The 13,301-nt window shown below is 30.5% G+C and overlaps 1 protein-coding gene across 1 annotated transcript in view; it reads right to left on the bottom strand.

Moving 5' to 3' along the window:
* Positions 1 to 12,016, bottom strand: part of LOC107439526 (A disintegrin and metalloproteinase with thrombospondin motifs adt-2) — a 111,344-nt gene extending 99,328 nt beyond the window's left edge. The window contains exon 1 of the mRNA XM_071185863.1: positions 11,825 to 12,016. Within this exon, the coding sequence (XP_071041964.1) occupies positions 11,825 to 11,929 (105 nt within the window). The 5' untranslated portion in view covers positions 11,930 to 12,016. The remainder of the gene's footprint in view (positions 1 to 11,824) is intronic.
* Between the last annotated feature and the right edge of the window lie 1,285 nt (positions 12,017 to 13,301).

The following is a 13,301-nucleotide window of genomic DNA, read 5'->3' on the forward strand; positions in this document are numbered from 1 at the left end:
AATAATCATGAAGTTAAACCTTAATTTTCAAATGATTTTGATCACCACTATTCTTACAAAAATTAAGCACATATATTAATATGCGTTACTATCATGGTTGTCAATTTAAGTTTTTTCAAATGCAACGTATTTGTTTGCTTAAAATTGAAGTTTTAATTTCATTTTAATACCACTGGGAAAAATGATAATGGATGGAATTAAAAGTTGGCAGGTATGTAATAGCATCTGAATTTGACACAGTTTTGTTCGAAACATAATTTTAATCCTCTAATGGGCTATTTATTTCTAGTAAAGATGAATTGAAGTATTTTTGGAATTGAAATTGTTTTAAGAATAGTAATTGATATAAGAAAAAAAAAACTCCTTTAGTTTATAAAAATGAAACTTTTTTGGCGGTAAATATGTTTAACACGACCTATTAGGAATTTATTAACTTTTATTTTTCTTTATTCATAAAATAAATTTTATAAATGCTACAATTTTCAAAAGGAATTATGTATTCTATAACTTTTATAAGTTTTTTTAAACTAACAAATGGCTACCAATACTATTCAAACTCACTTCAAAAAAGCTGAAGTTATTAACAAATGGAAACGTAAATTAAAAGTGGTGGTAAGTATATTACCCACGGCCTTCGAAAGGGTTAAAATATACAAATTTTGTGTTAAATTCATTATAAAAAACTATATATTAACCCTTTTGAAGGCCGTGGTAAATATACTTACCACCACGTTTTACCACTTTTAATTTAGGTTTCCATTTTTCAATAACTTCAGCTTTCTTGAAGTGCGTTTGAATAAAATTGGTAACCATTTGTCACTTTTAGAAAACGTATAAAAGTTATAAAATACATAATTCCATTTGACGTTTGTAGCATTTAAGGAATTTATTTTATAAATAAAGAAAAATAAAAGTCAGTAAGTTCCTAATAGGCCATGTTAAATATATTCACCACCAAAAAAATGGCATTTTTATAAACTGAATGAGTTTTTTGTTTTATATCAATTACTGTTCTTAAAACAATTTCAATTCCAAAAATACTTTAATTTACCTTTACTAGAAATAAAGGGCCCATTAAAGGGTTAAATTACGATATCCAAAAAATTATGCAATCAAAATAAACAAACATGTAATATATTACATGATAAAAAAAACACCATCCACTTTATATAACGCTTTGATAGAATCTGAACAAATATAATTCTGAAACCCAGAAATGCAACGGCAGGAAACCGTTTTATTCTAAATAACAACACTAAGTTAGACTTTCAATTGAATTATAATGGAGTTCATATCAATATTTAGACTGGAAGGTGTCGGAAACAGACTTTTTATTAAAAATAAAATCGAAACCTGGATTGACTGCTTCATGGTATTTTTATTTCTAGCTGGCATGTCACGTAAATAGGTGAAAAGTCATTGATACGCAGCCGATTTTTGCATCAGGAAGCTTACTCGCCTCTTCCGTAAATACTCATATTTTAGGAATTATGCTTATGCGGAAAAAATTTTGACTTTTATTTGACGCAGCGAGAATGCGCCTTATAAAATTTTTCGGAATAATATATTTTGAGTCATAAATCATAACTGCGATATAAAATAGCTTTAATTTAGAAAATACGGAGAAGAACTTGTAATGTTTCGCAATGTTGGAGATATTTACAAGAATTATCTACTTAGATGAAAGAGAAAAAATAATTTTTGAAATTTTCTTCCATACATACATTAAGTAGAGAAAGTATGCTTATGCTGCAAACATTTTGCTGTTACCAGCTGTCCGGCCAATTTCAAATTAGAATTCTAATAAATCAAGATTTTGAAGATTTTAATTAACGCAAGATTGTTGCCAAAACTAAACACAATTAATAAGAATCGGCTCCTATGTCAACAGTTAGCCATATTTGCCAACTTTTGTTCTTTCCAAATATTAATTTTCGAAATTGTAGTAAGACATAAATTGATAAATCAATAATTGAGAGCCGTGGTGGTTCAGGGGATAGAGCGTTTGCCTTTCAATGAGGTGAACCGGGTTCGAATCCCAGCGATGACTGATCGATACGAACTCCGCATCCGGCTTGCACCTACCACAGTGCCGACGTAAAATATCCTCAGTGGTAAACAAATCGTGGATTAAATTCCCCTTGAAGTTAGGGTAGCCGTTATTGGTTTTGGGGGTTTTCCTCCTCATGAAACGCAAATGTGGGTTAGTTCCATCAAAAAGTCCTCCACGAAGGCAAAATTCTCCCACTACTTTATCTAGCAGTTCCCTTGTCTTTTGGATTAGGCTCAAAATTACAAGGCTATGGAGTACAACATCAGTAGTCAACGACGGTTATAAAATAAAATAAGATCTATAATTGACAAATATATTTTTGTATTTTGCCATGGCTGAATTTCGCCAAAGAACGGTAAACAAGCAGCTAGATTAGGGATGCCAACTGCATCACTTTCTGAAAAAGTATTAATAAATTGGTACAGAATTAAATAGCAAGACTTGTAGAATACAGATAATAACACTCACTTTTTAAATGCGTCGCCAAGAGACAACTGTAATAAAGTTGCATTCCATACGAAACTTTGAATTTTTGATATGTAGTACAGTAGAGAACCGATTATCCGGAACGATCGGGACCATCGCTATTCCGGATAACCGATTTTTCCGGTTTTCTGAATCGCTACAAAAAGCCGTTTTTTTATTGTTAAATCCAACTAAAAAAAATTTTTTTTGTGGAAATAATCTTAAAAAGAGGAAAAAACGATGAAGTAATACACTAATGATTATTTCCAAAATGATGGTAAGGTGAACATCTTTCAAAAAAGAAAGAAAAATCCTAAAATCATATGAGGAAAAAAAATTAAAAAAATGGCGGGAAAATTTATCGAATTTCGTTCCGGTTTTTTGGTTTTCCGGTTTTCTGATTTCCGGATAACGGGCTCTGTACTGTATAAGAAAAATGATTTAGAATGAAAAAAAATACTAAACTAGATATAACTTATCTTTCGTTGCCACTAGAAAATATATTTTTACAAAGCGGAACAACGAATTTTGTCTGAAAATTTTTGTCGAGTAGCATATTAGGTGTTGCCGACAGCGAATAAGTGATGCAACAATATACATAATGCAATATTTTTACTAAGCCGACCGGACTGTGTAGGGTCACGGAACTGGCTTTGCATTAGAAGGGTTCTGGCTTGGAATCCCGGGCAAGGCATGAATGTTCCTTCATTCTCTGTAGTATCTGTCCTTACTGTGGGAGCAACTTTGGCCCACCTAATAGGGTGTCCCAAAAAGAATGGCCAACAAATCTGCCCTGTTCATGCCTGAATTGATGAAATCTTAACACAAGCAAACATTGGAAGAAAAAAAAAGTATTTTTGCTAAGAACTACATTTTAATTAAATTTTAAAAACTGAAAAATGTGTATAATTTTAAACTATTTGTCTCAAAACAGCAAATTTTTATTGCTTTGAGGAAAATTCGGTTGAAGTTCTGAAAATTATTAAGCGCTATTTCTCTTAATCTAATATATCGACCTCTCTATTTTTCACTCTTAATTTTAAAGGTATTATTTTGAGAAATATCATCAAAAATTTCTTCAGTCAATAACAAATTACCAGAAACCGAGCATAAAATATTTAACCTAAAATTTAAGTTGGCGAGGGTATAGGTCAGATCTGGTCAGAATGCACGAGAATCAATTTACGTCAAAGATGTGTTCATAATTTTATGTGCTTGTTAATAAAATAAAATTACGTTACTTATAAAATATCTATTAAAATGAATACACGGTTTCTTAAAGGAGTAAATATGCCACACTCGTCTGAATCTGTAAAACTGGTGACCAACAAAAAGCAAAAATCTGGTAGAAGAGATAAAATGAGGCTACGCACACGCCAGGAAAAAATTAATAACAGGCTTCAATTTTGTTATAAAGGTGCTGGAAATTTCCTATTATTAGCTTTCACTATCAAAATAGAATTTCCTGTTTGCCACCTTTTGGATCAATCTTTGTTTGCTTAGAGAAAATAAAATATTCTGGTAGATACAAACATAATAATACAAAAAAAAAATTAAATACTATTACCACTTTTTAAAATTTTCCAGGTGCGTATGAATCTGGTAAAAAAAACTTTTCTTAGCATATATTTTTCCAGTTTACTATTAATAGTACATGCAAAGAATGGTTTCTCTTTAAATTTATGTACTTTGAAATATAATTTGTTGTTGTAGATATGATAGAATAACTAAATAAATAAAAATGAACTAGGTTCGGTACTTCGGGCATTTTTAGGCCCACGCGGCATCTATGGAAAGATATAACCATCGTTGAACAGCCGACCCAATTTTGCATTTACGACTACTAATGTTCAACTCCGTAGCCTTTCAATTTTGAATCCAATTCAGAAGACGAAGGAACTCCTGGCTCAAGTATTGGGAGAAATTTGCCTTCGCGAAAGACTTTTAAATGGAGCTAACCCGTATTTACGTTACATGGAGAGGAAAACCACGAAAACTTTCCACTTGCCTGCCACCAAGGAGACTCTAACCCATGATCCGTCTACCACTGACGATATTTTACGTCAGCACTGTGATCGGTGTAAGCCGGGTGCGGAATTCAAATCGACCAGTCATGACTGGGATTCGAACCCGACTCACCTCAATGGAAGGCGAATGCTCTATCCTATCCCCATAACCACCACGGTTCGGTATTTATAGAAAGGAGAGCTGGTAAAAATCAAAATGATGTAAACAGGGATGCCCCGGTCAACCAAAAAGGGGATATTTCCGTATCGTGCCATGCCAACTACAATCACCAAATCGAATTTAAACATTAAAAAAAAAAGTAATAATAATATTTTTTTTTTAAAAAGGAAGAAAAAAAACATGTAGAGGTTTGGCCGGAGGTAGTTACGAGTTATACCAGAACGGGACCAACCTTCCAGTTGGTCTCATTCTGTGTTATTTTATTTCATAGTTTCACGCCATATACTGCCTGAAAGTTACCAAGACTTGGCGATTATTCTGCCACAGATCACAATACGGAAATCTCCCCTCTCAAAACATAAAAAAGTGGTGATTAATGAATAGCAAAACTACATTAATAGAGTCTAAAATAGCAACTTTTATTACTTTTTCAATTTCTCTAAGTAGGAAAATATAGGAATTTTTTTCTTATTTTTAAATATGAATAATTCGATGAAAATCAAAGTATAGTTCGTTCACCAGGAGTTGGGACTTGGCTCCACCTCCTCAGACTCAGAGTTCATTTCAGCGCGGGGGAGTAAGAGGAAAAATATTTCCTCGCTTGAAATCGAGATAACCTCTAATGCGCGCAAAGCTTCCACATGGTTTTTTATAGGTAGTCCAATCAGACCACTATGAAGGCAAGCCAGTTTACAAAAAAGCCATTCAATAGAAAATCTAGTAAAAATAAAAAAGTGGTACAAATATATGTCAAAAAATTTGTTTAATTTTTGAATATGATTAGTTTGTCTTATTTACTTGTCTACCACTACAGATTCAATTCTCAAATATAATTGGCAAATTCCTCTTCAGTCTCTTTTAAAATAGAATTTGGTTTCATGCGCTCAACCTGTTCAATTTTTAAATAGTCTGCGCAGACTACTTATAAGAAACCGTGTGGAGGCTTTCTGATGTAGAAGGTGATGGCCAAACACAAACAGTGAATTCTTTTTCAGTCTCTTACTTCGCTTTGTCAGCAGCTATTACACCTTTCCTTATTCTAGCTAATTTATATTTAAAAACTTTTTCCCAGCGAAATATCTCAAAAAGAACAAACTATTCAATAAAAAGAGAGAAATATCAACAAGTTTATGAAATAAAATGCACATGCTCAAAATATGCACATGAAGATTGCGAAATAAATATTTTTGTCATACGATCCTCAAATAGCAGATATACGATCGCCAAATAGCGAAATAGTATCATACGATACCACGTGATGAAGGCGGAGCCAAGTGCCAACTCCTGGTGAACGAACTATAGTAGTTACTGTAAAATAATTAAATAAATTAAGCTGAATTAATTTCCTACCAGTTCTTATAATTTTAGTCGCCTGTGGCACCCATGTACAAAGCATACTGTTATTTCAATCTTTACAGTTTTCTAAAGCAATGTTGGTTTGTTAGAACAACTCATCACTTATTTTGATAGAAAATGTAACCAGAAGCAATTATTCTATTTGTATAAATAATAATCAACAATTCTTTCACTAAACGAAATGAATGCATTAAATCTTCTTAGCGTTTTAATGGTTGATTGGTTCGAATAAAAGTGAAAACTCAAGGTTACTTAATTACATATCTGAAAGTTTTTGTTAAAAGTTAATTACTTTTCAAAGCGTGTGGATTATGAATGTTTTCTTTTTCTTCTTTTGTCTCATCTCTTAAGTTCCACAAGAGAAAACCTAAATGTATTTAAAACCTTGAGGTTAAATAACCAAAACTAATGATATAAATCATAAAGTAATCTTTTTATTAATACTTCCTTTCATAGTATTTAATCAGTTTTCTTTTATAAGAAATTTAAACTTGTTTATGCATAAAGAATATCTCATTTTATTGAAAAAGAAATTAGATTTTTTTTGTAATTTTTTTTAAAATAAGTAAAATTTAATAAAATTGACCGAGCTCAACTGTCGAAAGGGTGGAGACGGGGGGGGGGAATTCTAAGAATGCCTATAATAGTTTTAACACGTTGAATGCCACGCTAATTTTACATGGATTGCCCGTCTGATCAAACGGTAAATAACTACAAACTAAATTTGCAAACATTAGACAGATTTTGCTAGTTTTTTTTACAAGGTTTAGCATAACCTAACTGAAAAAGTGGTGAATTATATAAGCCTACGAATTGTTTAGAAATAATGGTGGAAAAAAATCTACTAAATTGAATTTATTAAACCAAGAATCACAATTAATAAACTACCACTTGAAAATATTAATTCGCTGTCCGGAGCAAGTTGGCATCTCTGTGTACATAAATAAAACTATTTTTGTGTGTTCTATATTGCATTAATTTCTTCAAACCATTTTAGTAACAATAATAATATTAAAAAATTAAAAATTTACTCGAATTATGTGTTTCTAATAATTTTGGCTACGCCGGTCACCGGTGACCCCCGTGGCGCAACGAACAAACTTAGTGCCGGTCACCGGTGACCCCCATGGCATTCAACGTGTTAATTTAATTTTCACAAATAAAATGTTGAGGGATATTTAATCTATTTGGCACTATGTACGGCCATTAAGAAATAATTTTCTTAGTGGTAGCAACATGAGCGTTTTGACGTATTAAATCTTGAAGTTAAAGTTAAAAAAAGTTTTTACTACGACGAATCAATAATTTAAAAAAAAATCTGTAGATGAGATCAATTTATTGGGTAATTATGCTCATAAATGTCTTAATAGTTTTGTTTCTAGAAAATTTTCCAAACTGGAAATTTTTTGTTTTACTACCACTTTGTGAAATTTTTTTCAATTACAGTGCTACTTGGTAGGCATGCATGTAAAATCTAAGGCCGTCACATAATCAGAATTTCAAATATAAAGATATTACAGATTCTCTAATAAATTTTTTTCCTCACAAAACTCATACCAAATCCATTCTGAAATCTTCAGTTTTTTAAAGATATTTAAATAGATATTTAAACATTATATTTTAGAATTAAGATAAGTATCTTTATTTTTATGGAATTTACGTTAAAGGAAATTCTTAGCCGCATCAAAATTGGCTTTCATCAATTTAAACTAAAATAACAAAATTAACTTAAATTTAAAAAGAAAAACTAAATAACTGAAAAACGTGTAGTTTTAAATTACTTTCTCAAAACCACAAATCGCATCATTTCATTTCTTTAAAAATGTGTGGAAGCTCTAAAAATTATCAAGTGATATTTTTCTCCAGTTTTTACTCTTTTCCGTCTCGATATATATCGGCTACCAGCCCTAGCTTGACGTATCAATAACGTATTCCCATTCCGGTATTAACGGAACTCAGAAAATTTCTTAGTGCTTGGTTTACAAGATTTGCACGCAATAAGCTTTATGTTTACGTAACCAATTGTTTTTAATATAAGAACTGGTAATTTTTATTCTCTTATTTGTCATTTTAAGGCACTTAAATAGAGCTTTCTTAAAGAGATAGCCAACTAGTTACTTGATGCTTTTTTGCCATTACTTAATACCGTAAAAGGTAACTAGCTTTCCATCGTTATGTGTGGTTAAACTATTTAAATGCAATGCTAGTTGAGAATTATGCAAACAAACCGGTTAATTTGATAAATTTTCCAAAATTTATTATATTTGCCATATTTAGTGGTGATTATGCATAATTACCGGTTGTTAAATATAATCATTAGTTTTTAACTTTTACCGTAACATATACACTTTTTAAAATTTTGCCTTTCTTATTATTGTTTTAAATTCTTTGTTGATTGATGAACAGAAGTAAATAATATCTTTTGTTACCCCTATTTTTCGTTGATACGCACACAGTGATGAAAAAGGAATATTTTGTTTATTTTCTGTTGGCAAGTTGTGCCGTAATATAAATTTGATGAAGTAGCCGAAATATCAATACGAGACTTTCATAATCTGAATAAAAACTGTAATAAAAGTATTTTAATCAAAGACAAGTTTGACAAAGTGTTTGATAAAGACAAGTGTTTGATCAAAGACTAGTGTTTGATCAAAGACAAGTGTTTGATCAAAAACAAGTGTTTGATCAAAGACAAGTGTTTGATCACAGACAAGTGTTTGATAAATAATTGAGAAATGGGATCTTAATATACTGGCTTCGAACGAGTCTAAGAAAAAATAGTGGTAATAAATGCATCCCCGATTGCGTTACATGGAGAGGGAAGCCACAAAAACCTTCCAAGGTTAGCCTGACGGCAAGGGGACTCTAACCCATGATCCATCTACCACTGAGGATATTTTACGCCAGCACTGTGGTCGGTGCAAGCCGGATGCGGAATTCGTGTTGACCAGCCATTGCTAGGATTAAAACTGGGTTCACCTCATTGAAAGGCGAACTCTCTATCCCCTGAGCCATCCCGGCCAGGAAATATAGTGGTGAGTATAGATCTGGGGAAGATTTTAACCGTGACAAAACTGACGGTTTCTTAAAGCAGTCATTCTAAATCTCCCAATTCTGGCACCATTCGAATTTAATAAAAAAATTTCATTCAAACCCTTCTGAATATATTCGTATAAATGTAAACCCAAAATACCTGGATGAGTATATTTGTCACTTAATGTTTATCTGAACTTCTTTTATATTATAAATGAAATAACAGTTAATTTTTCTTAAAGAAAAATAGGGGTAATTTTAATTTTGAATTATTACGCAATATTTATAACATATCCCGTGGACGGTGAAACTACTGGTACACTTGCTACGTTACGGCGTTATACCATCATGGTCTCAACCATGATGGTATCAGTGACTTAAAAATGAATTGAAAAATCCATAATGTTACTTACAGGGACTTAGTCAAAATCCACTTTTCAAACAACATTGAATTTACAGCAATTAGCAATTTTCTTATTGCTTATAGAGATTTTTTTTTATATATATAGCAATTTTCTTATTGCTGTTGTTGATTTAGTTCAACTAAAAATTGCGTAAACAAGTGTTTTCTATTATAGGCATAATAAAGCCATTTTGTGTACAAAATTATCTGATATGCCCACAAAACGATGAATTTCAAAGATAAATGTTTAGACAGAAAAATTTCCGTTATCAGACAAGAATTATGTGCACATTTATTATGTACTTTACATTTTATTATGTAATATTTTATTATGTATTTTATCCATATATGTTACAAGCTTCATATTTTATTTGATATGTTTTTTTCTAAAAATTATCAGAATATTTCATTTATTTCTCTATAATTTCTGCGATTTCTAAAAATTGAAAGAGAGTGCTATTGCAAGCGTGAGTAGTTTGATTAGTTCATTCTTGAATTTCTTTTAACATTTATTTAGATATATGTTTGGACAGAAAAGCTTCCGGCATCAGACTAGAATTATTTTAGACGTAGAGAAATTTCCATCATCGGAGATTAGTTCTAACTATATTTCTTACTTATATTAAAATTATATAATTATATATTTTTTAAATTAAAAATAATAGAAAATGAGGTTAAGTTTTGCACCAAAAGTAACCTTATCAATAAAACTCAATTTTAACCTCATTTACACCTCACAAAATCAATCTCACATAGAGCTCAGCAACGATTTTAGATTAAATCGGGAAAAATTATTCACACATGAAATATATTTATTTGCTTGAAGTGCAGAAAAAAAAACATGCACACCTCAAAAACAACCTTTCTAAGCTGGTTGCTCTTGGTTAAATTTCTATCAACCTCAAGAAAGAAACAAAAAACAAAAAAAAACTAATTTATACTTCTTGATCTGAAACCATGGGTGGTTGATTTTTCAATATTGCTTTTTAAATCAACTTCAACTAAACTTCAAATCAAGCTTAAAACCTCAAATTAACCTTAAAACCTCAAAACAACCTCACTTCAAACAGACCTTAAATAGATAATTAAGGGAATAATTTTACTTCCTATATTATATTTATATAATATGGTGCTTAGTTTAATAATTAATTCGAATTAATTTTCTTCTATGTTCACAAATACTTCAAAAATAAAAGCTATATTAAATATCAATTGTAATTCAATTAAAAGAAATAAAAATAGATACATGTGTTGTGGTGAAAAAATATTTGTTTAATAATGGTATAATAATTAATTAGAATTAATTTTCCTCCATATTCAAAAATACTTAAAAAAACAAAAGCTATACTAAATATTAATAGTAACGCCATAAAAAAATTCCTACCTGCTTTGTGGAAAAAAAAATATTTGCTTAATAATAGCTTAATAATCAATTGGAATTAATTTTCCACTATATTCACTAATACTTCGAAAACAAAAGTTATATGAAATATCAATAGTAACTCAATAAAAAAATACGTATTTGTGTTGTGATGAAAAAATATTTGGTTAATAATAGCTTAATAATTAGTTAGAATTAATTTTCCACTATATTTACAAATACTTCAAAGGCAAAAGCTATATTAAATAACAATAGTAACTCCATAAAAAAAGACATACCTGTGTTGTGATGAAAAAATATTTGCTTAATAATAGTTTAATATTTAATTAGAATTAATTTCCCACTACATTCACAAATACTTCGAAAACAGAAGCTATATTAAATATCAATAGTAACACCATAAAAAAATACCTGCGCTGTGGTGAAAAAATATTTGTTTAATAATTAATTAAAATTAATTTTCCACTATATTCACAAATACTTCGAAAACAAAAGCTATGTGAAATATTAATAGTAACTCAATAAAAAAATACAAACTTGTGTTGTGATGAAAAAATATTTGCTTAATAATAGTTTAATAATTAAATATAATTAATTTCCCACTATATTCACAAATACTTCAAAAACAAAAGCTATACCAAATACCAATAGTAACACCATAAAAATATATATCTGCGTTATGATGAAAAAATATTTGTTTAATAATAGTTTAATAATTAATTAGAAATAATTTTCCACTATATTCACAAATACTCCAAAAACAAAAGCTGTATCAAATATCAGTACTAACTCCATAAAAAAATATACAGTTGTGTTGTGATGAAGAAACATTTGTTTCATAATAGCTTAATAATTAATTAGAAATAGTTTTCCACTATATTCACAAATACTTCAAAAACAAAAGCTGTATTAGTTATCAATAGTAACTCAATTAAAAAATGCATACCTGTGTTGTGGTGAAAAAATATCCAATGACAATATAAATTAAGGAAGACATCCAATTGGGCGGCCCGCGACCGCAGCGGCTGATGATCACAGGCCTGCACCACATAGCTGTCTGCCACACAGTCACCCACAGATTATAGGAATAAAATCTCCATCAAACAAAATATCTCTTCATCCCGCTTTGTTATTCCACCCCCTCTCTCTTCCTCCTCTCCCTATCATCAGTCCATGACTCGGACAGCTATGGGCAGCATGCTTAACCAACCATGGGAGAGTTTTACGGAGTTTCAGTCATGTTCATTTCCTCGATAGGTAGATATAAAGTTTATACAGGGATGTAATATGTTTCATTTTTTTTTCTCGTTTGATTTTGTTAAATAAAATTTATTTATTTATTTATTAATTGCGTGATATTTTATTATGGTTGATGACGGCTTTCTGCTGTAAATAAAAATTCATAACTGCAGGAACTTTTTTTTAAGGATATAATAGATGAAATAATTGTATTTTTATTTTCGTTAAAATGATCAATAAGAATAAAAATAAGAAAGTATTTCTAGTCCTGTACACAGGAATTAATAAGAAAAAATGATAACGATTATTATTTTTAAATGAAGAATATATGTTGAAAACTAGAACGTTTTAATAGNAGAGCCTAAGATCTAAATTAATAGTCCCCAATTGGTGTTCCGTAAAGCCCTATGGTTCCGTGGAAAGGTTACAGCGGCTACACGAGATAGTACTTTTATCAGGTGTTCCGCCGAAAGAACGTTAATTATTTAGAGTTCCATGGCAGAAAAATATTGAGAGCCCCTGACCTAGATCAACTAATTCAAATACTAAAACAGTCTAAACTAATTTGTACGACCACCTTTTATAAAGACTTCCATTATATGGACCATTAAAAAAAGAATCAAAGAATCGATTCATATAACCGATCATTTTAGTGAATTGATTCTAAAGAATCGATTCATTTAAATGAATCGATTGGCACATCACTACTACAAACTAAACTTGCAAACATTAGACAGATTTTGCTAGTTTTTTTTACAAGGTTTAGCATGACCTTACTGAAAAAGTGGTGAATTATGTAAGCCTACGAATTGTTTAGAAATAGTGGTGGAAAAAAATCTACTAAATTGAATTTATTAAACCAAGAATCACAATTAATAAACTACCACTTTAAAAAGTGTCTATTCGCTATCCGGAGCAAGTTGGCATCTCTGTGTATATAAATTAAAACTACTTTTATGTGTTCTATATTGCATTAATTTCTTCAAACCGTTTTAGTAACGATAATAATATAAAAAAATTAAAAAATTACTGGAATTATGTGTTTCTAATAATCTTGACTTCCCCGGTCACCGGCGACCCCCGTGGCACAGCGAACAAACTCAGTCCCGGTCACCGGTGACCCCCATGGCATTCAACGTGTTAAATTAATTTTCACAAATAAAATGTTGAGGGATATTTAATCT

The sequence above is a fragment of the Parasteatoda tepidariorum genome, chromosome 9, assembly GCF_043381705.1.
Source record: "Parasteatoda tepidariorum isolate YZ-2023 chromosome 9, CAS_Ptep_4.0, whole genome shotgun sequence".
Taxonomy (NCBI): domain Eukaryota; kingdom Metazoa; phylum Arthropoda; class Arachnida; order Araneae; family Theridiidae; genus Parasteatoda; species Parasteatoda tepidariorum.